At 33.7% G+C, this 26,412-nt stretch overlaps 2 protein-coding genes across 3 annotated transcripts in view; both read left to right on the forward strand.

The window, feature by feature from the left end:
- The window catches only part of dgat1b (diacylglycerol O-acyltransferase 1b), a 43,599-nt gene extending 30,263 nt beyond the window's left edge, over positions 1 to 13,336 (forward strand). For both annotated transcript variants that reach the window (XM_051131592.1, XM_051131591.1), the window contains exons 6-17: positions 315 to 420; positions 2,893 to 3,021; positions 4,586 to 4,657; positions 5,912 to 6,015; positions 6,411 to 6,449; positions 6,539 to 6,580; positions 6,658 to 6,702; positions 6,841 to 6,953; positions 7,163 to 7,228; positions 7,418 to 7,505; positions 12,141 to 12,203; positions 12,321 to 13,336. In XM_051131592.1, coding sequence (XP_050987549.1) covers positions 315 to 420; positions 2,893 to 3,021; positions 4,586 to 4,657; positions 5,912 to 6,015; positions 6,411 to 6,449; positions 6,539 to 6,580; positions 6,658 to 6,702; positions 6,841 to 6,953; positions 7,163 to 7,228; positions 7,418 to 7,505; positions 12,141 to 12,203; positions 12,321 to 12,485 — 1,032 coding nt within the window. In that variant the 3' untranslated portion in view covers positions 12,486 to 13,336. The remainder of the gene's footprint in view (positions 1 to 314; positions 421 to 2,892; positions 3,022 to 4,585; positions 4,658 to 5,911; positions 6,016 to 6,410; positions 6,450 to 6,538; positions 6,581 to 6,657; positions 6,703 to 6,840; positions 6,954 to 7,162; positions 7,229 to 7,417; positions 7,506 to 12,140; positions 12,204 to 12,320) is intronic.
- A 3,800-nt stretch (positions 13,337 to 17,136) lies between these two features.
- On the forward strand, positions 17,137 to 23,256 carry gpr20 (G protein-coupled receptor 20). The gene is made up of 2 exons (XM_051131550.1): positions 17,137 to 17,692; positions 22,161 to 23,256. The coding sequence occupies exons 1-2, from the start codon at positions 17,685 to 17,687 to the stop codon at positions 23,254 to 23,256; spliced, it is 1,104 nt and encodes a 367-aa protein (XP_050987507.1). The 5' UTR covers positions 17,137 to 17,684.
- Positions 23,257 to 26,412: the final 3,156 nt, after the last annotated feature.

Genomic DNA, 26,412 nt, shown 5'->3' on the forward strand with positions numbered 1-26,412 from the left:
CTGAATGAACTTGTAAACAGTTTAGGCATTTTGCTGATGTTGTGTAAGACTTGCATAAAAAATAAAGTGTAGGGCTATTAGAGAGAAGATGCATTTTTATGTGCACCAAATGCAAATTATATGTTATGGTGTCATTCTGGTCATTTGTCTGATTATGTTATCTAAACATCTTTGTTTTGTGATTATAGTGCTTCATGGTGTTCTTGGTTGTCTGCGATTGTGTTGTTTGGTGTGGTTGTGTTGCTATCAGACATGTTTTAATGTCTGCAATGTTGTACATGTACAGTTAAATGTCTCCTCATTGTGTTTTCTAGGGGTCGATCAGTGAGAAAGTCGGCCTGCTGATCTACATTTTTAATTTAACGATCATCTTGTGTTTTCCTATGGTTGTCGTGTTGAAGCTGCCATCTATTACACCAGGTGAGACTATACTTGATACATGGGTTGTTGACGTGACATAGCATTTTCACTGTCCAACAAGATAAAAATGAATATAATTAATATTGTCATTATTTAAAATGCTGTAAATCATTCGAACTGTTGTTGTAAAAGCTGCAGTGTTATTGGAATGTTTTTTTTTTTTTGTCAAAATTGTCCTATGGTGTGACTGTCTTGCAGGTTCAATGAATTACAACTTTTATAAATTAAAAAGAAAAGCTTAAAAATGTTCATAATTACCCTGATATTAAATCGGCCAATTCCAGAAAAAACTTGTATTAGGACCCCATTTATGGTCCTGTTACCCTTTGTTGTCCTTTGCTGTGACACCCCTAAATTATGTTTTTTTTTTTTTAAGTAAAAACTTTGTTAAACTACATAATCATGGAAAATTATGCAAATGTGTCTTGCAAACCGCTAATGACAGGTTAGCTTGGAATAGCAGGGTCATTAATTGACACAAAAGGCTGAAACGTCCTATGGTGTGATAGAAAATGTCCTCCGGTGTGACGCCTTTACTGTCACACCATAGGACAAAGATGTCACACCAGAGGACAAGGTCTCTTTAAAAAGCATTTAAAATAATTAAATAAGATTTTTATTCTTTTTTAATCTCTAAGAGAACGATGCAGAAAGTAAATAGAATCAAAATCATCCCTTAAAAAAAAAGAGTAGCTATATAGTTGTAAAAATTCATTCACATCTTAACGAATATATAGTTTCAATCATATAACAATAATATTTAGCTGTATCATAAATATCAATAATATTTAGCTGTGCTGCACATGCAGCAGGGGGGCTCTAGAAAAGTTTCAGTAACATACTGATTGACTACGAGACTAAATTTTGTTAATGAAAATTATTTTTGTTTAACAAAAAAAAAATGTTGATATTGTTTGTATCAAAATTAAACTTACTTTCTCATTTTACATGTTCAAAATTAAATAGGAATACTGTAATAACTACCATTTCTGTCCTTTAGTGTGACGTAATGTCCTATGGTGTGACACATAAAAAAGAACCACAGATTTGTTTTTATCTAAAAATATCTTTAAAAAAAACAGTTGAGTATTGCAATAGGGGAGATAGAAATATCTCTCATCTTAAAATGGTTTATTTTCAGCATTTTTGAACAGATGACAGCAAAGTTTGTCTTGTTGTCAAATTTTGTCTTGTAATTTTCCAACAAGTCATGGGGGAAAATTATGTTAATTATAATTTCATATTAAATAAATAACACTATATGAAAATAATTTATTTATTATTAAGTTGTTGTTGTTTTTTTCTTAATTTTTGCTATGTCACACCATAGGACAAATTTATGGCACAGTTCAGTAAAAATGTAACAACAACAAAAAAAAAATCTCAAAGATCAGACTTCACACTACATAAATATATGCATTTCTTCTTCAAAAATGGTCATAACAAAAAAAGCGTTTTTTACTTTGTTATTATGATGATTATGATTTTTAAAGAAATGTAGTATCAGTGCATCCCTAATATATTAATTTACTAATTTATTAATTACTCTCTGTTTTTCTAGACAGTCATCAGCACAAAAGCTTTGTTTGTTGTTACATTAATGTTGACCATAATATGTGATGTGACCAGGTGATCCAGCTTTTCAGAAATGATTTGGCGTGACCAAATTAGGATTTACAGACTAAACTAATCCACCTTTATACTAGCATTCAGATCTCATGGGCTCAGATGGCATGTGAACAGTATTTTATTTCACAATAGAAGGTATAGCAGTAAACATATCATTGGAATAGTGCCACAGCCTAATGGTTATCAATGGTGCTCAAGCAGTAAATGCAGGTTTGAGTCTGCCCGTCATTGTGTCCTCATTAGTGATAAATTGATATGTTTAGCCATTTCAAATACTGAAACCTAAATTCAATGCATTATAGTAGAATACATATTCTACCACTTCCTCTTCTCCATACCACAACTTTCACTGGCTCTTCTGTCCGCTCTCATCTGTTTGCACCACGGGAGGCGAAAATGTGCCTCCATCTGTCAGCCTAGTACCGCACACACTGCTCCTGTACCAGACAGCCAGGTCATTTCAGGGGCCGTCAGGGCCTGTGCTGGTCCTATAGCCCTTGAGTCCATCTCTCTAGGGCATAGACGCACTCCAGAGCCCCTGCATGGACCATTTCCACCCAGCATATGGCTGCTATTGATAAAGCGGTGGTGGAGGGAGCATATGAGTATGAGCCAAGTCTGTGTACGCTACAGTGGTGATGGTCTATGAGTCTGGACGTGCTGGGTCATGTGACTATGAGTTATGAACCATTGAAAGGGGCATGCTGTGGTGTTGTGATGGAAGTGTATTTGCATTACAAACCTCTTTTATTTTGCATATTCAGGTATGAAAAGGACGAATTGAGTTCCGTTTATGTCGAATAAGTCTGTCTAATGGCGTGATTCTGTGTCCTTTTTATGCAGTTGGAGGGGCGTTTGCTTTGGGAGTCTACACCATCCTGTTTTTGAAACTATACTCGTATAAGGATGTTAACAGGTGGTGCAGAGAGAGAACGAAAGTGAAGGCCCGCAGCCTCTCCAGATCTCTTTCATGTGAGTAAATACATCCACCTTTCATCAAACATGACGTGCATCAGTATGAACTGTATGGAACACATATATATTGCTAGTTCAGTATGTGTAGTGCACTATATGGCACTGTATGGGGGGCCCCATCCATGAAAATTGTTCGTGGACCATTAGCAACAATCCCAATATAATTAATTATTAAAGGCTGAGGGAAAAATGTGTTATGCAAAATAAATTTTGTTTAGGGATAGTTCACCCAAAAATGAAAAATTTGTCATTAATTACTCACCCTCATGTCACTCCAAACCCGTAAGACAAAATAATAATCAAAATAATTATTATTACCTCATTGCTATTATATATGTATTTTAAGTCATTTTAAAAGCTGTTGTTCACTTAGGTCTATTTTTATTACTACAACAAAAAATTATTATAATTATCTCAATTAATTGTCAGAATAATCGACAGATTACTTGATTACCAAAATAATTGTTAGTGACAGCCCTACACGGAAGAGAAGAAATTGTTAAATAAAGTTGTTATTTTTGTATTCTCGTATTTTATTTTATCGATGTCCTTACTTCCTTTCTGGGCCTTGAACGTGGTAGTTGTGCTGCTGTCTATGCAGGATCAGAAAGCTCTCAGATTTCATCAAAAATATCTTAATTTGTGTTTTGAAGATGAACAAAGGTCTTACGGGTTTGGAACGACACAAGGCTGAGTAATTAATGACAGATTCTTTCTTTTTGGGTGAACTATCCCTTTTAGATGCTCATACATAAACTAAAGTGTAAGAGGTTGTTCAAAAGTTATACAGTCCAGGAAGCCCAAAATAAATAAATTCTCCACACCTTTTCTCAAAAAATTTTAGTAATATTTGCTGTTTTTTTGTGTTGTTTTATAGTGAAAATCTACCAATAATCATTATGTGTGTATGTAATAAAATGCACAAGGCAATTAGTGACACAGTATAGAAATTTCATAATTCTGCAGAATAGTGTTAAGACACAGATTCCCCCTCAGGTTAACGTGTTTGCAGAAAAATTGCAAAAGTAAGACCACAATGCAATCTAGTTCACCCAAAAATGGAAATTCTGTTATGATTTACACCCTCATTTTGTTCCAAACCTGTATGAGTTGAATGCAAAAGAAGATCTTTTAAAGAATGTTGGTAACCGAACAGTTGACAACAGCCATTGACTTACATAATTCTATGAAAGTCAATGACTATCGTCAACTCTTTAGTTACCAGCATTCTTCATAATATCTTTTATGTTTCACAAAAAAGGAAGGCATAGAGATTTGGAATGACATGAGGGTGAGTAAATAATGACAGTTCAATTTTGGGTCGACTGTCCCCTCAGTTCTTGTGATTGCAAAAAATCCTGAAGGGACTGGTTACAAGATAAATTGTAAAATAATCATTTTAGTCCTTGGTGTTTGGTTGACAGTTCAATATGTTTTGCAGTAAATGCTTGTGTGATTATGCAGTGTGAGTTGCAGAGACTTCATTCTTCAGCTGAACATCAGGTTTAAATGGCTTTAGATGCAGATTTGTTTGTATCTTGACAGTTTCTGTTTTCCTTAGGTCCATCATCTCCATCTGCATTAAGCGGTATGCAGTCGCATGTGTCCTACCCAGGAAATCTCTCTCTCAGGGGTAAGCTGTACCTCCAAATGTTATTTCCAATCATAATTAAAGAATTTGTTTTATTTTCATGCTAACAACAATTTTAAAGGGATAGTTCACCCAAAAATGAAAATTCTGTCATTAATTATTCACCCTCATGCCGTTCCAAACCTGTAAGACCTTTGTTTATCTTTGGAACACAAATTAAGATATTTTTGATGACATCTGAGGGTTTTCTGACCCTGCATAGACAGCAGCGCAACTACCACGTTCAAGGCCTAGAAATTTTATGAAGTTAAAAGAAGACTTCTTGTGTGAAACGAAAACAAAAATAACGACTTTATTTAAAGGGGTCATCAGATGCTAAGTTCACTTTTACATGCTGTTTGAACATTAATATGTGTTGGCAGTGTATGTGCAAATCTACCCTATAATGAAAAAAATCAATGGAGTGGTTTTTAATTAATCTGTAAAAATAATATCCCCTTTTTCAAATCGAGCCGTTCTCAGATGCCTGTCGGTCACACCGACAGAGGCCACTCCCACGATAGTTGATTGACATGAGCGTTTTACCTCAGATCAGCTGTAACAGTCCTGTGACATGCTGGAGCAGGAATGTAAGTTAGACAAGAATATCTCAAATTGAGCATTTGAGGTGTTGCTGGATGTAATAATGAACATAGTGGTCGTCATTTACTCCCGACATCTGAGCCGCTGAGGATGCAGTGGATTATGTTTGTTTGTGAAGGGAATGCACCTCCCGATCTACATATATCTGTCTAGGTTCACGCAAATCATTCGTGATCCAGCTTCACTTACAGCAGAAGTGAGTATAAGGGTTTTTTTATGAATCTCTGCGATCGTCTTTACTAATAATGTGCTAGTTAGCAAGTTTAGCGGCTAAACGTGGCTAAAGTAAACAGACTCGTCACATCACAGAGAGAAGAGCAGAGCTCATTTGCATTTAAAGCAGCCTCAACCAGAATGAGATGATTTTTGCAGAGCTGATTTTGGCAAGGTAAAAAGGGTGTTGTTTTGCACAACCATTGAGAATTTTTAACCAAAGTATATTATAGACTCTTCATTAAGACCCTAAAGAATCATATCAACTTGTGGAAAATAGGCATCCGATGACCCCTTTAACAATTTCTTCTCCTCCGTGTCAGTCTCCCCCACCATTTACGACATTTTTGAGTGTACTACCCTTTAACAGTGTCAGATACTATAACTTCATATGACCTGAGGCTTGTAGTTATTATGTTGACTGTCTATTTTTTTTTTCAGATATGTATTATTTTGTTTTTGCTCCAACCCTCTGCTATGAGCTCAATTTTCCCCGCTCTGAATCCATCCGAATGGGATTTCTGCTCAGGAGGCTCTTTGAGATGGTAGGCTGTTGGCTTAGAGGCATATTTCCTGCCAGTATTGACAGTTCTTGCTCATCATTACATTGATAAGTTGTACAACCAGATTTGTTCACAGTATATTATGCCTTGCTTATTTTGTGAATATTGCATTCTTGCCTAAATCTGCAAATGGCAATAAATCATGGGAATTAGCTTATTGTTTGCAAACAACTGCCGGGAGCCACGGCAGGAATATATGAGGGTAATCTTTATTTATGAAAGTGCTTCTTGTTAGAGCATTACTTCCAGTTATAGCTGTTGCAAATTACACATTTAATTCACACATACACACACACACGCTTCTGTAAATAGCACTGTTAACATTTTCGTTTTATATTTAGTGAGAAATCAAAATCTGGTTTGTTTGTCTGTTGCAGTTGCTCCTCACTCAGTTATTGGTTGGTTTAACGCAGCAGGTGAGCATCACAGTGCATTTGGTAATCACATCAAACCTGCAATTTTCACGTCATATTTCATATCTAATGTTCTTTCTATTGTCTTTCAGTGGATGGTGCCAATCATTCGAAGTTCAATGAAGCCTTTAAAGGTTTGTTCATGTGCTGTATCTTAAAATGTGCCTTAAAAATAAGATTTAATTCTGTGAAACTGGTTTTCGTTTTACAGGAAATGGACTTCACTAGAATGACAGAGCGTTTGCTTAGACTGGCAGTAAGTTAAACTAACTTCATTGTCAAACACTTCCTCCTCAGAAACATAAGACCTGTGTTCAGGTTTTTAGTAGATCTTAGTTTTGATGGAAGATTTGAAGCAAGAAGGAATGAATATTGATATCTGTTTTTATACTAGGTGCCTAACCATCTCATCTGGTTGATTTTCTTCTACTGGTTTTTCCATTCCTCAATGAATTTTGTGGCTGAGCTGCTGAGGTTTGGAGATCGGGAATTTTACCGTGACTGGTGGTGAGTGATCTTTACAGTTATTTCTCTTAAAAAAAAAAAGCTTTATTTGATCGGCTAGAGGTTCCACTTCCACCCCATACTGCGTTTGATGGGCTTTAAATGCAGTCAGTCTGGTTTTTATGTGCCTTCTCTGCCTGTTCAATTTCTATTTCATATGTAGAGTTTTTATTTTAAGTCTCAGATGGATGGTGACACTCTGTTTCTTTTAGGAACTCCGAGACAATAACATACTTCTGGCAAAATTGGAATATTCCTGTGCACAAGTGGTGTCTCCGGTAAGTGAACGGAGGTTTTGAAAGAGACCGCAGACAGCTGTTGGGAGGCCAGATGAAATACGACACAGTAAAACTCACAGAGACTATAATGAAGAGAGACTATAATGTGATCTGTCCGCAAGAAATATATGGTTATTTACAGTTCACACTGACTGTGAGTTTATGTGCTTCTCTCTCCTGTTTTCAAAGGCACTTTTACAAGCCGTTGCTGAGAAGAGGTGCTGGCAAGTTACTGAGCCAATCAGCTGTATTTTTCGCCTCTGCGTTTTTTCATGAGGTGAGATGTGCATAAATCACACACTGTTTTAAATATTCTGTCGGGTCATGGCAAATGAAAGTTAACAGTCTGAGCAGGGTAACAACCTGTGTGAATTATTCTCGTTTTAGAAATGTGCTATTTCTCATGAGCAATAGCAACACACTGTGATATTTTAGAAGCTAGTGTTTATGTATAAAATATTACTTTGGTTTACTTATTAGGACCAGTAAAATAACGAAGTACATAAACTTTAACAACTGTATATGGCTCACTTGAAGTTAATCTTTAAAAATACTACTTAATAACACTATTAAATGTAATTTTAGCAAATCTAAAAAAAAAAATCCAAATTCACTTGTAGCATTTAAAACAACTTATTTTAGTTTTTTAGTATTTTTTTTAGCCAAATATGATCCTGTTTTAATATCAGCCAATTACCAGTTACAGTTGAGGTCAAAAGTTTACATCCCCCTTTCAGAATCATTAAAAATTGTAATAATTTTACCAACTTAAGAGGGATCATACAAAATGCATGTTGATGTTTATTTAGTACAGAGCTGAATAAGATATTTCACATAAAAGGTCTTTAAATATAGTCCACAAGAGAAAATAATAGTTGAATTTATAAAAATGACCCCGTTCAAACCTGAATGATCCACAGCATGAGTCCCTTGTTTGTTCTGAACAGTTAAACTGCCTGCTGTTTTTCAGAAAAATCCTTCAGGTCCCACAAATTCTTTTGATTTCCAGCATTTTTGTGTATTTGAACCCTTTCCAGCAATTACTGTGTGATTTTTTTTTTTTTGAGATCCATCTTTTCACACTGAGGACAACTGAGGGACTCGTATTATGCAACTATTACAGAAGGTTCAAATGCTCACTAATACTCAAGAAGGAAACACAATGCATTGACAGCCAGAGGGGAAAAACATTTTGAAATTGAAGAACAGGGTAAATTTAACTTATTTTGTCTTCTGGGAAACTTGCAACTATCTTCTGTAGCCTCTGAAGGGCAGTACTAAATGAAAAAAATATATAATGTTTAGGCAAAATAAGAAAAATGTACACAACTTCATTCTGTTCAAAAGTTTTCACCCTCTGGCTCGAAATGCATGGTTTTGCCTTCTGAAGCATCAGTGAGCATTTAAATAGTTGCATATGAGTCCCTCAGTTGTCCTGAGTGTGAAAAGATGGATCTCAAAATCATACAGTCATTGTTGGAAAGTGTTCAAATACACAAAAATGCTGGAAAACCAACACATTTTTATAAATTCAACTACTATTTTCTTTCATGGACTATATGTAAACATCTTTTATGTGAAATATCTTATTCAGGTCAGTAATAATTAAACAATAACATGCATTTTGTATGATCTCTGTTATTTTGGTAAAATAATTAACATTTTTAATGATTCTAAAAGGAGGACGTAAACTTTTGACCTCAACTGTATAAGCCATAACATAAAAATAATTAATGGCTTATTGGTGTCAACTAAATTTTATTATTTCTGCAAATATTAATACCTAACAATTGGCTTACAGTATCTTTCAAAAATTTGGGGTTGGTAGGACATTTTTAATGTTTTTAAATGTAGTCATTGTTACAATTACAGTTACTTTTTTTTTCTTTTTAAATACATTTTAAAATGGAATTTATTCATGTGACGTAAATCTGAATATCTTCTGTCTTCAGTAGAATTTTTTATACATGTTTATCAAGGATAAATGTTGAAAACAGTTGTGCTGCTTAATATATTTGTACAGTGATACTTTTTAAAAAATTCTTTGATAAATAGAAAATTCAAAAGAACAGCATTTGATTTAATAGAAATCTTTTGTAGCATTATAAATGTCTTAATAAAAATAAAAAAGAAAGAAAAAGAAAGAAGGAAATCTTACTGACCCTAATCATTTGAATCATAGTATACTTTCAGATGTCTCTGCATATAAGGCTGGGAAATAAAGTATTAGAAACGTAAGACAGTATTTTTCATCAAAATAGTACGCTTCAATTCCAGCGTAGCAGAAAAAGAACTTAAAAGTACTAAAAATCAAAACTCTTTGGTCTCTTTGGGCGTTGCAGCAAGCAGCTGTTCTCTGAAGCAGCTGTGTATTCTAGAATCATTTGTAAAATTCTAGATGTTCTCCATTCCCGAGGCAGTCGTCTCATTTCCCTGACTCAGAAGCAGGTGCCCGGCGTTTGGCTGGTAGCCACCGTTCTTCAGAGGAGATGAAGGTCAGGACGGAGGGATGAGGAAGAGGAAGAACAGGCTCCTATCAGGCTGCTGTTCTCTGTGATAAGCTGTGAGCTGAGCTGGGGGAAGGGAGAGAGTGGGGGAGGAATCAGGGAGGAAGATGTGTCCAATCCGCAGGTGCAGGCAGATAGTATTCTTAACCGTCTTATTAAAAAACATTGACCTTCACAGGACGCCTCAGAACCGGACCCCGGATCACAGTAATGACTCCGAAAGCTCAGATGGAGAGTGAAGTTTCGTCTCACGAATATTTAAAACTGGAGCTGTAAAGATACGCTGAAATTTTAAAAAGGTTTATTTATTTAGAGCTGATGTGGTGCGATCTAGCCCCGATCTAGTGAAGGGGTAACAGGAAGGTCAGTGTTTTGAGACACCTGGAGTTAACTAAAGGTTAGTTAAAGGACACAGTGATCAACGCTTCGGTACTTAATCAACATTTTGTGGCTGTGTTTCCTGGTGTGAATTGAGTCTCTAGTTTCATGTAACCTGACAGGTTTTTGTACACCACTCCTCAGGATTTAAAACAGCAGCAAATATGTATATTTTTTACAAATAAATATAAATAGCTAAACAATATATTGACAGAAATCAATTAAAAACTTTTTATTGCACTGTCCTCTCTTTACTTTTAAATGAATGAGTGAATTCAAAGGAATCACTCTATTGGTGTAGTTCTTCTTGAATCAGTAGTACACAAAAATGAGATGTACAGTACCAGTTCATATAACCAACAGAGATTCATGCACTGCTCTTTGGGATTTAAAACAGCAGCACCACAACAAATCTATATATTATATGACTTTTGAGCTAAATAATATGTTGCCATATTATTATTTTAAATGAATGAGTGGATTCAAATTACTCGGTTGGTGTTGTTCTTTTATATATATATATATATATATATATATATATATGTATGTCTTATATATATGTCAATCCTGTGTATGCTGTTATATTTTCCGTCAAACATAAAAGGGGGCATTTTTTAAGGAATTCTTATGCAATTCTTGTCATACAGCGACAGTTCTTTGTTACCAGGGTGTGTTTTTTTCTATAAATATTTCAACTTTTGTGTTTGACAGAAACAAATACAGCTTTGTAATAGCAGTGAGGGTGAGTAAATAATGACAGAATTGCAAATGAGTCATTTGTTGAATCAGACTCAGCTGAACACAAGACTCATTCTGAATTATAAGCTCAATCAGTCAGATGACTCAATTCTTCAGTGAATTAGCTTTGAGAACTGCATGTTAAGGACCAGTTGTTGAATCTTTAGTATTTTAAATTTTGTGTTCGATGAAAACAAATTTTAGCTTTTCAGTGGTACTGAGGGTGACTTAATAATGACAGAATTTTATTTTAAAGTCAATGAGTCATTTGTTGAATCAGACTCATTCTGAATAATGAACTGAATCAGTCAGTTGACTCACTTCTTCAGTGAATTAGCTTTGATAACTGCATGTTAAGGACCAGTTGTTGAATCTTTAAATATTTAAACTTATGTTCGACGGAAACAAATTTGAACTTTGCACTGGCAATGAGTATGACTTAATAATGACAGAATTTTATTTTAAAGTCAATGAGTCATTTGCTGTGTCAGAAAAATGATGACTCATTTCTTCAGTGAATTCGCTCTGATAATGGCAGGTTAAGGACCTGTTGTTAAACCTTTAACTATTTAAACTTTTGTGTTCGACGGAAACAAATACAGCTTTGCAGTAGTAGTGAGGGTGAGTAAATAATGATAGAATTGCAAAATCAATGAGTCATTTGTTGCATCAGACCTAGTTGAACACAAGACTCATTCTGAATAATGAACTGAATCAATCAGATGACTCACTTCTTCAGTGAATTTGCTTTGATAACTGCACATTAAGAACCTGTTGTTGAATCTTTAAATATTTCAACTTCTGGGTTCGACGGAAGCAAATACAGCTATGCAGTGGCAATGAGGGTGATTAAATAATGATAGAATTTTATTTTAAAGTCAAGGAGTCATTTGTTGAATCAGACTCATTCCAAATAATGAACTAAATCAGTCAGATGATTCACTTCTTTAGTAAATTAGCTTTGATAACTGCAGGTTAAGAACCTGATGTTGAATCTTTAAATATTTCAACTTCTGTGTTTGACAGAATTTTTTTTCAGCTTTGTAGTGGCAGTGAGGGTGAGTAAATAATGTTAAAATTTTATTCAATTAGTCAATGAGTAATTTGTTGAATCCGCCTCAGGGGAACACAAAACTCATTCCAAATAATGAACTGAATCAGTCAGATGACTGAATGCAGTGAATTAGCTTTAATAACTGCAGGTTTAAAATGGTAAAATGCACAAATGTTAAAAAGTCCTCTTAGAAACTTTCAATGTGTTTAATGTGAATATATGTGTCTGTCTGCAGTACCTGGTCAGTGTCCCTCTCAGGATGTTCAGACTGTGGGCATTTATGGGTATGATGGCACAGGTATGATTTTTTATTATTATAAATAAATAAATATATATATATATATATATATATATAATTATTTGTCTTTTTCTGACAGCACCTTTTTACAATTATTTACAAAAATCTTTGTTTCAGCTCCCATTGGCATGGTTTGTGGCCAGGTTTCTTCGTGGTAATTATGGAAATGCTGCTGTGTGGCTCTCGCTCATTATTGGTCAACCTATCGCAGTTTTGATGTATGTTCATGACTACTATGTCATCCACTACCAGCATGACCTGACGATCACTGAAGCTCTGTGATCACACTTTTGACACTAAGCAGCTAAACTTCAAAATATTGCTGTAAGACTTCTACATATTGCAGAGGTACTGATGGGAGTACACTAATACAATTGAAGAGTCCCAGCAGTCAGGTTTCCATAAAGTCTTCAAATAAACTCATAGCTCTAGGCTATATTTAATCCTTTATGAACAATTACAATAGCCAGTCTATGCAAATCCTGCCTGGAACTGCCAGTAGAGACGCACAAGAGTCTTTAAGCTTCTGAATGTGAGTATACAGGTGCTCAAGTGCTCATTTTAACTTCACTAAATGAAGCCGTCCTTTTTTTTTTTTGAGGGTGTTTACATGCATTACTAGTAGGACCGCCACTTTCTCACACTCAGGTCTGTGTTTGTCACTTTTTTTTTCAAGCATTTTAACATGTGCATTTAGTTTAAGTATTGTAAACTCCTTAAAGTGGACATGCTGGACTTATTATTCCTGTATGAATATATGTTATTAAATTAAATGCCAGTCTATAAATTGATAAAATATGCAAGAAGTGTATGTTCAGACAGAAATGTGCAATTTTTTTAATGAATATGTTTTTTAACCAATATATGGGCAGACACTTTAATTGTTTATGTATGTTTTTTGCAAAGGGACATGAGAGAAAATGTTAAATCCAAAGTATGTTACGTCCATATTTTTTAATCAATTTTTTTTTTTGTTACAATAATTTTGAATTGCATTTTTATGTATGAATCTAAACTGTTGTACACTAGTGTTGAGATGCCATCTGCACTCCGTTATTGGCATTATGGGACCTGTTCCTTAAAAGTGCGCCGCCCTGTGGCGAATATTGAGAATAAACAACCCTGCAAACGTTGCAACTGTGGCACTGTTATTTGTTTTTGTGGAGGCATTTATCAAGCGTAATTGTATTCACTAGAGAGAACCGGATGCATTGTAATCTCGCAGTGTGTTATTTTTCACAGATCAGGCCCTTCCAGGGCAATTTGTCCTCACATGATGGGGGTGCCAGATCCTCACAATCAGTGCAAGTTTGTGATAAATGGCTTTAGAGATAAGTCTTATAATAGCCACGGGTCATATTGTATGAACATCCTATCGTGTGTGCCGCAGTGGCACAAATGCACTTTTTAGAGCTTGTGCTATCTAATAGGCTGATAGTGCTTCGCCGTGCTGCGATCTGTTTAGTATACATTGCCATGCGTTGAAAAGATTGGAACAGCCGAAGAATGATTACGCCGCAGAAAATCAATGCTGTATATGTCACCGTTTATTTAGTTAAACAACTAATATCAAGTTTAAAACATTCCCACTTTAGGCTAAAGTTCACTATATAATAAGCTTAGCTAATGCAGGTACACTGTTCAGAAGTTGGAGGTCAGTACATTTTTTGTTTGTTTGTTTTTAAAGAATTAATTTATTCAGACGGATTAAATCTGGAAAAATGTGACAGTAAAACATGATGTTCCAAAAGGATTTCAAACTGTTACTTTGAATTCATCAAAGAATCCTGATTTTTTTTTATGTTAACACAATATTAAGCAGCACAACTGTTTTCAACATTGATAGTATTAATACAAATTAATAAAAATGATTTTTGAAGAATAATCATTTAGACTGAAATAATGCTGCTGAAAATGTAGATTTGTCATCACAGCGATAAATTACATCTGCTTCCAGCTATTTTTAGCTGTATAAAACAGTTTGTTCTACTGCTTTATGTTGCAAATTGTTGTCTTACCATATTATTTTACTGTATTATCTTAGTTATGAACACACCGGTTTGTCGTGCAGACAGCACTTTCACTGCACTTTGTTATTCTTCTCTTATGTCCCTATAGCGGCTAATGAACCGGAAGTCTCGCACATAGGCCTACTTCTGCGCTGAATAATAAGGTTTTTGATAAAACAACGCGTAAACAACAACAAAAAAGAATTCTTACCAATCCCAAACTTTTGAACGGTAGTGTACAACCGTATGCAAATATTCATTAACAAAATAATGTTACGGTGATTGGATTGTTCCCGTCTTTTTTCTTCAGTGTTTATTCTCGTCTTTGTTAAAATGACTTGAGACGCGTGCGGGTCATTTGCAGGGCACTGGCTGCGCTGTCACTTCTTCTGTAACTGCACCAGAAAAGAAACAGAGACGTATGACATTGATGTATTACCCAGCAGGGAGGAGATGACGTTTTTCCGCTCTGAAACAGGTACCAAGCATTCAGCTATATGTTTTACGGTATATTTCAGCACTAAGCAGATAATTGGCCTGCATTCAAGCCGTTCCCTCCCAGTATAATTCTGTCAGGCTTAGACACAAACAAAACGGTGGTTAAAATAAAGCACTATCGTTTTAAACCACGCAGAATATTTTTGCTTTCTATAACCGCGTAACCAGACACTGGGTCCTGACACTTATCCTTTAATAAGCGTGCTTGTCTGTTTTTGGGCCCATTCAGTGCCTATTTTGCTAAAGGGGCTATTATATTTGAAGGTGTGGTGTAGCTATGCTGTACTCATGAAAATGAACTTCTCGTGAAACATCACCCAAGATGTCTTTAGTGTCTTCCATTTCAGCGGAAACTCAGTGGTTTTAATTACGACCAAAATGCTGTAAAACTACAGTTGAGGTAAAAAGTTTGCATCCTCCTTTCAGAGTCATTAAAAATAAAAGGGATCATATAAAATGCATTGTTTATTTAGTACTGACGTGAGTAATATATATTTCACATAAAAGATGTTTACATATAGTACACAAGAAAAAATAATAGTTGAATTTATAAAAATGACCTGGTTCAAAAGATTACATATGCTTGATTTTTAATACTGTGTTGTTACTTGAATGATCCACAGCTGTCTTTTTTGTTTAGTGATAGAGAGTCCCTTGTTTGTCCTGAACTACCCGCTGTTCTTCAGAAAAGTCCTTCAGGTCCCACAAATCCTTTGGGTTTTCCAGCATTTTTGTGTATTTTAACCCTTCCCAATAATGACTGTATGATTTGAGATCAATCTTTTCACACTGAGGACATTTGAAGATTCATATGCAATTATTACATGAAGATTAAACACTCACTGACGCTCCAGAAGGAAACACAACGAATTAAGAGCCGGGGGTGTAAACTTTTGAATGTGTATGTTTTTCTTATTTTGCCTGAATGTTTGGACCTTCTGTAATTGTTGCATATGAGTCCCTCAGTTGTCCTCAGTGTGAAAAGATGGATCTTAAAATCATACGGTCATTATTAGAAAGGGTTCAAATTTTTGTGAAAAACAGCAGGTGGTTTAACTGTTTAGGACAAACCAGGGACTCGTGAAAAACTGTCAGTAAACAAAAAACACAGCTGTGGATCATTCAGGTAAGAAGACAGTATTAAGAAGCAAGGGGATGTAAACTTTTGAACCAGGTAATTTTTTTTTATAAATTCAACTATTATTTTTTCTTGTTAATCTATATGTAAACATCTTTTATGTGAAATATTATATTTAGGTCAGTACTAAATAAACAATAACATGCATTTTGTATGATCCTTCTTATTTTGGTAAAATAATTAACATTTTTAATGATTCTAAAAGAGGATGCAAACTTTTGACCTCAAATGTACATGGGGTAAGTTGTCACAATGGAACTTGCCACTGATAGGCGTTTCAGCAAAATGTAAACAGTAAAGAATTATAATTTATGAAACAAGCTTGAAATGAAACAACGTAAATTGGTATATCAAACCACTGTTTTGGCTAACGATTTCTGCAATAATATATATTTATAACATTTACATATGCATGCAACATAAAAGTTTGTGTTGTTTGTATCCACCTTATTTTTCCGGTAAGAGCGGGTGCGGCTATATGGGTCTTGCTTCTGATCTCATCCGCAAACCCTCTATATCGGTTAATGAACCGGAAGTCTCACCCATAAGCTTACTTCTTTGTTGAAGTATAAGGTTGATAACATTTTTTTGTAGCAACTGAGATATAACCATTGTGACAACTAGCCCTGGTCTCATCCCTATAGTCTGGACAGACATAAACCTGGATAGGAATGTGTTCTATTCTCAGTATTATGTCACTCTGTCCCCCTTTTTAACCAGCAAGTTCTGGAATTGATGCATGGAGCTTCAGACTTGATCTTACCCATTCACCTAACAGCGACCTACGGTACCTCTTACGAAAAATACTTCTCTCTTCTTTTCTAGATGGTTATGGAGCCAGAACAGCATATGGAACGGTTAAAGGTAATGGTATTTGTACCATTCTTTTTGGTTTATTTTTAAGTTCGAATTTTGATTTTTAAAACTAAATTTTGATATAAACAAAAGTGTAATGGTAGACAGCTGAACACAGTTATGTAGTTACAACCAGGACTCAGATTCTTATTGAATAAAGTGCATGACTTTCAAGATTTTATGGGCATTCTGTAAATGCCACATACAAATATGATTCACATGCTTTTAATGCTGTTAAACAGCATTGCAACAAGGTACAACACACAGTGATTGAAAATCACTCTCAGTCACATTTGAACCTAACTTCATATCCTTGGTTGGAGAAATTTTGGAAACATCAGGTCAGAGCCTTGGCAGATGGGGATGGATGAGTTTCCAGACAGGAAATGTGGAAAAAGAGACGACACGTCCAACAGTATTAATACATCCTGTTCTTTTATTTCAGCTGTCTTGCTTGCATTCTGACAGCTTTATAAAATCTTTATGAAGGACTTCATAAAGCAACATTTTATTGCCAACTTATAACTTTGAGCATTTAATGTGTTTTTCCAGTCCCAGAGTGCTACTGTACAGTTTAAGGCTACATTTTCTTTTTATTTTTAAATCCTGACGTTGTATTTGAAGTATGTTGAATTTTATTTCAGTAAACCACAGGGAAAACAATCACTGTATGAAGAGTATCATATCCCAGAATCCAATGTTTGCAATGTCAGGGTTTATCCAAACTAACTCAAACTTCCTGTGAGCGAGAGGATGAAGGGAGGGAAGGAAACAACAAAAGAGCGAAACAGACAGAGAGGGACATGAGACATGAAACACAGACAAGGTGGAGAGACTGTCGTCTTTTTGCCTCTTCAATGTGAAGATGTTTAGCTTCATGTAAATGTTCAGTTTCATTTAAGGTGTAGGGGGCGTTTTAGGGTCTAATTTGAGTGTCAGCGCTTCTGTTTCACACTCCAGATCAACTTCTCATCCATCTACATGTACAGGTAAGCACTTACATTTTGCTATGTGTGATTACTGTGTGATGATGCAAATTATTGTTGTGCCCTTAAAAGTTTCACAGCTATTGTTTTCCATGCCATCCTTGTATATAAATATACAATATTTTGAATAGTTCTTTTAAATGACTAAAATAATGAATCAGCAGCTATTTATGTACATATATTCAGTTACATAATATATATAAATAAGCACACACACTTTGATTTTTTTTCTTTATAGAAATGTATGTGTGTACGTATGTATATAATTTATAGAATTCCAATATATTTTTATTTAGATTTATTATTTTATTTAATCATTTTTTCTTTATTGAAAACAGATGGTAAAGTATAGTCACCACATACATTTTTCTTAATAATGTATATAATTTTGATATATTTTCCATAATTCCAGTACATTTTTATGTAGATTTTTATTTAGAATTTATTTTGTCATTTATTTTTTCATTATTAAGAATAGATAGTACAGTGTAGTCACATACTGTGTGTGTGTTTGTGTATATATTTTTAAATAATTTATAATTTTGAAAATTATAAAATTTTTATAATAATTATAATAATTACAAAAATTATTAAAATGAATTTAATTCCAGTACATACATACATACATACATACATACACACATATATATATATATATATATATATATATACATACACCCTCACACATTTTTAAAATGTATATAATTTTGATATAATTTATTACATTTTTGTATAATTTATTTAATTCCAGTACATTTTCCAGTAAGATTTAGTCACATATACTGTGTGTGCATGTGTGTGTACATTTTTAAAAATAATTTTTATACATTTCATATAATTTCTAGAATTCCAAAACATTTTTATTTAGATTTATTATATCATTTATTTTTTATTGAAAACAGATGATAAAATATAGTCACCACATACTGTGTGCACACACTTCTATTGTATATAATTTTGATATATTTTATGTAATTTAAGTACATTTTTATTTAGATTTAGATTCATTATTTTATTTTTCTTTAACGGTCACATATATTGTGTGTGTGTGTGCATGTGTGTGTATATAATGTACAAAATTTAGATACAATTTATTTAATTCTAGTACATTTATATATACTGGAATACATACGCACAGGCATTTTTTAATAATTTATATAATTTGGATAAAAATTTATTTAATTCCGGTACATTTTTATTTACATTTATATCAAGGGAATCAAGGGAATGTAAACTTTTGAACCAGGTAATTTTATAAATTCAACTATTATTTTCTCCTGTGGACTATACGTTAACATCTTTTAATAATTTATCAAACTTAGATAAAATGTAATTCCTGTACATTTTTATTTAGATTTATATATATACATTAATATCCCTCAAATGTTCCCAAGTCCTGTTTTTTGCCTATTACAAAGCAGTATTTTGGGGATCACTTGAGCTAAAGCATTGAGCCTACATCAAAAGCTGTGACAACAACTCACACAGAGATGTTTATTTGGACAGCATTAATGCATCACTGTCTCTCATATGAGGGCCATTAGTTTTGTTGTTGTCTTTGAGAATGGCATTCCCTCTTTATATCTGAGTTGGGTTTTTGATGACGATTAGCTCTTATACTTTTCTAAACAGGAGGAATAGTTCTATATAGTCCACTCTCCCAAACAACTGATGAGCTTGTCAGTCTTCTGCCCTTTGTATAGCTTCAGTGAGAAACTGCCAAAAAGTAACAAAATTAGTCAAATGTTATTTATTTCAGAGGAGCTTAATTTTAATCACGTGCTTAAGCAATAGTGCTTGACGTTGTTCAAATATTTAAAGTAATTCTGTGGCGTTTCGTCTGTGATGTCTAAACTTCATTTTGGTCAATAAATATTGTATATTGTTCTGTCTTTTCAATTAAGATGTAAATTGAGCAGAGGCCCGAGTAAATAAACACGTGAAAGAGCCAGAAGTCTGATGCCTGCTCAGAATTCATTTGCGTAATACGGGGATACACGTTTATTCCCACGAATCTCAGTATCCAAACAAATTCTTCCCATTAGTCTTAATTATAAACACAGCTCATTCTGAACTGTGCCAGACTGTAGGCACCTCTTCGTCAGAGGCTTCCAGGCTGTTTGTTTATCAGGCTCATTCTTCCAGCGATGGATGGAGAGCATATTTGTTTAAGCAGGCAATTTTCCATGATGCCACATTGTACCATGTGACAAGGGTTCGAGGTGTAGACACACACAGTCTTAAGACTGTCATTTATTTTTATGTTCGGCATACCAAACCTAGGTACAACTTAAACAGAAACAGTTTGTTTGAATTAGCTCATTAAATTATATAGCATACTGCAAGAGTATATAGCGTAAGCGTGTATGCTAGACAGTTTGCAACTATAAACGTTATAGTAAATTAGCTTAACCATTCAGCAGTGACTTCTGTTTTATTTTTAAAGATTTAAATGAACTAAAGTTAAATGTTCATCTAAGCCACTTATCCACCTTTTTCCTGAGTAACCAGTGGCAAGAAGGATTCTAACTTCCGTCTGGGTGCTTTCGTTCCAATTTCGTAGAAAAACTTTTTCAATATAACTAAATATAAAAATGTGCGCTGGTTTAATGTTATATTATCGGCTCGGAAAATATGTTAATTTGACTAGAAACATCAGCGACCCAAAGTGTAAGGCACCGCTCCAGTCGGGCAAGATTCCGCGTTCAGAAAAAGGTGGATAGCTATACTTTAAAGGTAAATTTGTATTTCATATTACATATTGTATTTATGTACCGCATGTATTTATTTGTTTGTTTGTTATATGATACAACATATTGTTTTGTACCTTTTTTTAATTTCTTTGTCGATTGTTTTATTATTTAATTTAATTAATTTATTAATAATTCAGAATAAAAATAAAATAAAAATAAATACATTAGAATTATATGTGTGTGTGTGTGTGTGTATAACTAACTGAACATTGCTTGTTTGAAAGCTAGCCATATTTTAACCATGTTTATACTTTTTAATTTAATTTAATAATTTAATAATAAGATTTTAAAAATGAAATCAAATACATTTTATATTTTTTATTTGTTTGTCATATGGAACAACATATTGTATTGTACCTTTTTTATTTCTTTGTTGATTGTTTTATTATTTTATTTAATTCAATTAATGTGTACATTTTTCATTAGAATTATGTGTGTGTATTTAATTCAGTAAATGTATTAATTCAAAATTAAAGATAAATACATTAGAATTATGTGTGTGTGTGTGTGTGTGTGTAACTAATTGAATATTGCTTGTTTGAAAGCGAGCCATATTTGAACCATGTTTATACTTTTAATAATTTAATTTAATTTTGCATTTTTAAAATATGATTTTTTAAATTAAATCAAATAAATATTATAATTAGTTTTTATTTGTTTGTCATTTTGTCATATGGTACATATTATATTGTACCTTTTTTATTATTTTTTTGTCGATTGTTTTATAATTCAATTTAATTTACATAATTTACATTTAATTCATTTATTAATTATTCAGAATACAAATAAAAAATAAAAACATTAGAATTAAATGTTCGTGTGTAATTATATAACTAAACTATTATATAACTACTTATTATTATATAAATAATTATATAACTAAAAGAATAATAAAAGCTTGCCATATTTTAACCACGTTAATATTTTTTTTTATTTAATTTAATTTAATATCAGATTTGTGCAGATGCGATTTGAATAAATGAATTCTGAAAATGTGATTTTTAAATGAAACCAAATACATCTTATAATATAATTATAAATTATTCAGAATAAAAATAAATACATTTATCAGCTAGCCATTTACTCTGAATAAAAATAAAATAAAAATACAGTAGAATTAAATGTATGTGTGCCATATTTTAACCATGTTCATACTTTTAATTTAAGTTAATATTTAATTTAATAACAGATTTGTGTGATTTGAATAAATGCATTTTGAAAATTATGATTTTTAAAATAAAATCAAATAAATTCAAATAGTTAATAATACACTATGCCATGATATTTGTGTGTGTGTGTGTGTGTGTGCGTGTGCATTTATATACATTTATGTTTGACTGACAAATATGCATAACGTTAATTTTATTAGTTTATGTTAAAACTCTTATATTTTGGCCTAAATTTTATTTTATTTTATTTATGTTAATATTAACAGATTTGTGAAGATTTGTGTGATTTGAATAAATGCATTTTGAAAATATGATTTTTTAAATTTAATAAAATAAATTCATATAGTTAATAATAAACTATGATATCTGTATGTGTGTGTAGAATCTTACCTGTTTCATTTATGTATGACTGACAAATATGCATAACATTAATTTTATTAGTTTATGTTAAAACTATTTTATTTTATTTTATGTGTACAAATAAACAGCTTTAAAAAATGTCCGTCTTGTGTAATTGCACATTTTTGTTTCTCTTTGATTTCTGTGTAGATCCAGCCCCCAAGCCACAGAGATGACCCTTACGGAGGGTTCACTGAATCTGAACCTCACATCAACATCGATTCCTCCCCTAACAACCAATACTTCTCCACCAAACCGTGAACCTTATTTACACAGACTGGCCCACTTGGATGAAGGTCTCTATAATGACTTTTACAGCCTGTGGATAGCTCTGGTGGTCATCAACACCCTTATCTTTATGGTAGGGATGACCCTGAACAGTCTGGCTTTGTACGTCTTCTGCTTCAGGACCAAGCCGAAGACCACGTCAGTCATCTACACCATTAACCTGGCGGTGACGGACCTGTTGGTTAACCTCTCCCTTCCCACTCGTATCATACTGTACTACAGTGGAGGAAAGTGTCTCAACTGTTCCTACATGCACATATTCAGCTACTTCGTCAACATGTACTGTAGCATCCTCTTCCTCACCAGCATCTGCGTGGATCGCTACCTGGCCATCGTTCAGGCGGAGGCCTCACGGAAGTGGAGGAACCCCAACGTGGCCAAAATGGTGTGCGCCTGCATTTGGCTGTTCGCCATCATCGTGACCTACTCGCTTCTCACGACGGCCTTCAAGCACTCAGGCTGCTGCCTTTCCAAACTCTTCGCGCTGACTGTTTTTGAGTTCTTCCTGCCGATGGTGATCATCGTAGCGTTTACTATTCGAATCATGTGCGCCCTTTCCAGCCCGGGCCTCATGCAGCAGAGCCGCGACAGACGCATGAAAGCCGTACAGCTGCTGTCGACCGTTCTGGTGATCTTCACCGTCTGCTTCACGCCGTTTCACGTCCGTCAAGTTCTGTTTTACTTCCATCCTGATTTGCCTCATCATGTGATCGTGTACCATGTGACCGTCACCCTCAGCAGCCTGAACAGCTGCTTGGATCCTGTGGTCTACTGTTTCGTCACCACTAACTTTCAGTCTACCATGAAGAGATTTTTCAGGAAGATGGAAAGAGAGCAGACAAGCGGAGATATTGTCAGCATGCAGAAGAGCTCAAAGGCTTCAGGCCCTGTGATTGCTATAGCTAATAGTATAAGGATGAACATGAGGCCCATCCAGCAGGGAACTCGACCCGCGTGAGGGAGCCCACATGTGCCACGCGGAGTATTTTAGATGGTTGCCATTACCATCTCATGCTAATGCAAAACCAGTGGCACTGATGAACATTTGTGACTTCGCTGTGTACTGTAAAAACTATGATGTAGAGAGTTTATGAGCTAGTATTTCATTTCAAATGAGACGCTGTTAGGTTTGCAACTACAATGACTATCCAGCAATCTACGGAAGCCTGTTTCCACTGAATAAAAAAAAAAAAAAAGTTCATTGTGACTTTTTATCTCACAGTTCACTTTTTTTTCTCAGAACTGCATGATATAAACTCGCAATTCAGACTTTTTTTCTCAGAATTGTGATATAAACTCGCCAATTGCGAGTTATTAAGTCAGAGTTGCAAGATATAAACGCACAATTCTGACATTTTTTCTCAGAATTCCGTAATGTAAACTCACAATTGCGAGAAATAAAGTCCAATTTTAAGGGGAAAAAGAAGACTAAAAATTTTAGACAAAATTGCGAATTTATATTTCAAATTATGACTTAATAACTTGCAACTTTTGCAAGTTACAAAGTCAGAACTGCATCATATAAACTCGCAATTCGACAATTCTGACATAAATTCTGACATAAATTCTGACAGAAATAAAGTCAAAATTGTGAGATAAAAATGTGCAATTTTGATTTTTTGTATTTCACAATTCAGACTTTTTCTCGCAAATGTGAGTATCTCACAATTCTGACTTTTTTTTTGCAATTCAGATTTTATATTTCGCAATTCTGACTTTTTTTTAGAATAGTGAGATATAAACACACAATTGCAAGTTATAAGTCAATATTATGAGATTACGAGAACTCAGTAGTTTTTATCTCGCAATCCTGATTTTTTTCTTGCAAATGCGCGTTTGTATCTCACAATTCACACTTTTTTTTCCACAAATGCAAGTTTGTCTTGGAATCTCACGATTCCAAATTTTTGTCTCGCAAATGCGAGTGTGTATCTTGCAATTTTTATTTTTTTTTTAAGAATTATTTTTGGCCTTTTTGCCTTTATTGTAATAGGACAGATCATAGCTGACAGGAAGCAAAGTGGGAGAGAGAGAAGGAGGCGGGATCGGGAAAGGTCCTCAAGCCGGGATTCGAACTCGGGCGTATTTCCTCGTTGTATGTCGCCGCGCTGCCCACAATTTTTCTCGTAAATGTGATTTTATATTTCGCAAATCTGACTTATTCTGTGAGAAAGAACTTGCAAGTGTTAATTATATAGTCAGAATTGCAAGATAAAAACTCACATTTGCAAGAAAAAGTCAGAATTGTCACACTGAGTTTGTATCTCACAGTTCCAACTTTTTTCTCACACGCGAGTTTGTATCTCGCATTTTTTATTTTTTTTTGCAAACACGAGTTCGTATCTCGCAATTTAGACTTTTTTTTTCGCAAATGCGAGTTTGTATCTCGCAATTCTGACTTTTTTCTTGCAAATGCAGGTTTGTATCTTGCATTTCTGACTTTTTTCTCGCAAATGCAGGTTTGTATCTCACAATTCGCAAATGTGAGTTTAAATTTCGTAATTCTGATTTTTTTCCTCAGAATTGCAAGATAAAAACTTGCAAATGCAGGTTTGTATTTCGCAATTTTGACTTTTTTTCTCGCAATATGCGAGTTTGTACCTTGCAATTCTGACTTTTTTTTTACAAATGTGAGTTTGTATCTCACAATTCTGACTTTTTTGCTGACAACTGAAAGTTTATATTTCACAATTCTGATTTTTTTCTAGAATTATGAGATATAAATTCACAATTGCATCACAAGTCCAATTTTGAAGGAACAAAAAAAAGAGTAATATGTAATTGCATGTTATAATGTCAGAACTGCAAAATATAAACTTGCAGTTCTTAGACAAAAAGTAACAATTGCGAGATATAAACTCGTAATTTTGAGGAAAAAAGTCAGAAATGCAAGTTTATATGAGAACAAAACAGACAGAATTGCAAGTTTGTATCACGCAATTGTAAGAAAAAAGTCAGAATTGTCAGATTAAATGTTGCAATTACCTTTTTTTTTTTCGGAAACAGGCTTCCATAGAGCAATGTCACCGTAAAATGCCATAGCATTTTTAAGCTTGCAGTGCTTTAGAGCAGAGGTTTTCAAAAATGTTTGATGCCTAAGACACCCAAAAATAGTGTATCTATGCGTATGAAGACGCATGAAGATTTATATTATTGCCTATTATATTGTTGCTGTACTGAAGCCAAAACAAATTAATAAAACATTATCTGGAATATATTGTCGTTGTGTCTACTGTATCTTTTTTCTGCCAACAATTAGAGTAAAATTAGATGTACACTACCATTTAAAAGTTTGGGGCTGCTATTTGTTAATGTTTTTGACAGAAGTCTCTTATGCTCACCATGTCTGCACTAAAAAAAAAAAAACAGTAATATAGTGAAATATTATTACAATTTTAAACTTTTGTTTTTTATTTTAATATATTTTAAAATGTAATTTATTCCAATGAAGTCAAAATTGAATTTTCAGGAACCACAGTGTCACATGATCCCTTCGGAAATCATTCTAATATCCTGATTTGGTTCCCACGTGTCCTTGCTGAATAAAAGTATTCATTTCTTTTAAAAAAAAAAGTACTGACCAAAATTTTGAAGAGTACTTTGTAAACCTGCAGAGAAACATATGTCTCTTAATTTATTTGCATAATACTTTTCACAATAAAAATTGTCCAAAAGAAATTTTGAAGTTAACAAGGACAGCCCTAAAATACCATTTTGTCTCCTTAAATTTTTTCACAGGATCCCCAAAAATCCTCCCATGGCCCCACATCCCAGTTTAAAAACTCCTTCTACAGAGCAGTAATAAACTGAAACTATATATAATAAATATATTAATTTACAATCAATTAATCAATTGTTTATAATATGATAACGTTTTTTAGGGTGCTTTTAAAAATGTCAAATAATAATTGGAAAAGCACAGCAAAAGCATGAAGTGTTTAAGTTTTAGGTCATCTTTTAAAGTAATGTTAACCACAGACTTCTTAACTAGGTGCATACGTTTATTATTTAGTGTAGTATTTTATCTAAACTCTGTAGTAACACTTATCTAATCTGCCAAATTACATTACCAACTTGCCCTACTATTTTGTAACATTATAGTATTTTATTATCA

This window comes from Labeo rohita, chromosome 16, assembly GCF_022985175.1.
Source record: "Labeo rohita strain BAU-BD-2019 chromosome 16, IGBB_LRoh.1.0, whole genome shotgun sequence".
Classification (NCBI taxonomy): domain Eukaryota; kingdom Metazoa; phylum Chordata; class Actinopteri; order Cypriniformes; family Cyprinidae; genus Labeo; species Labeo rohita.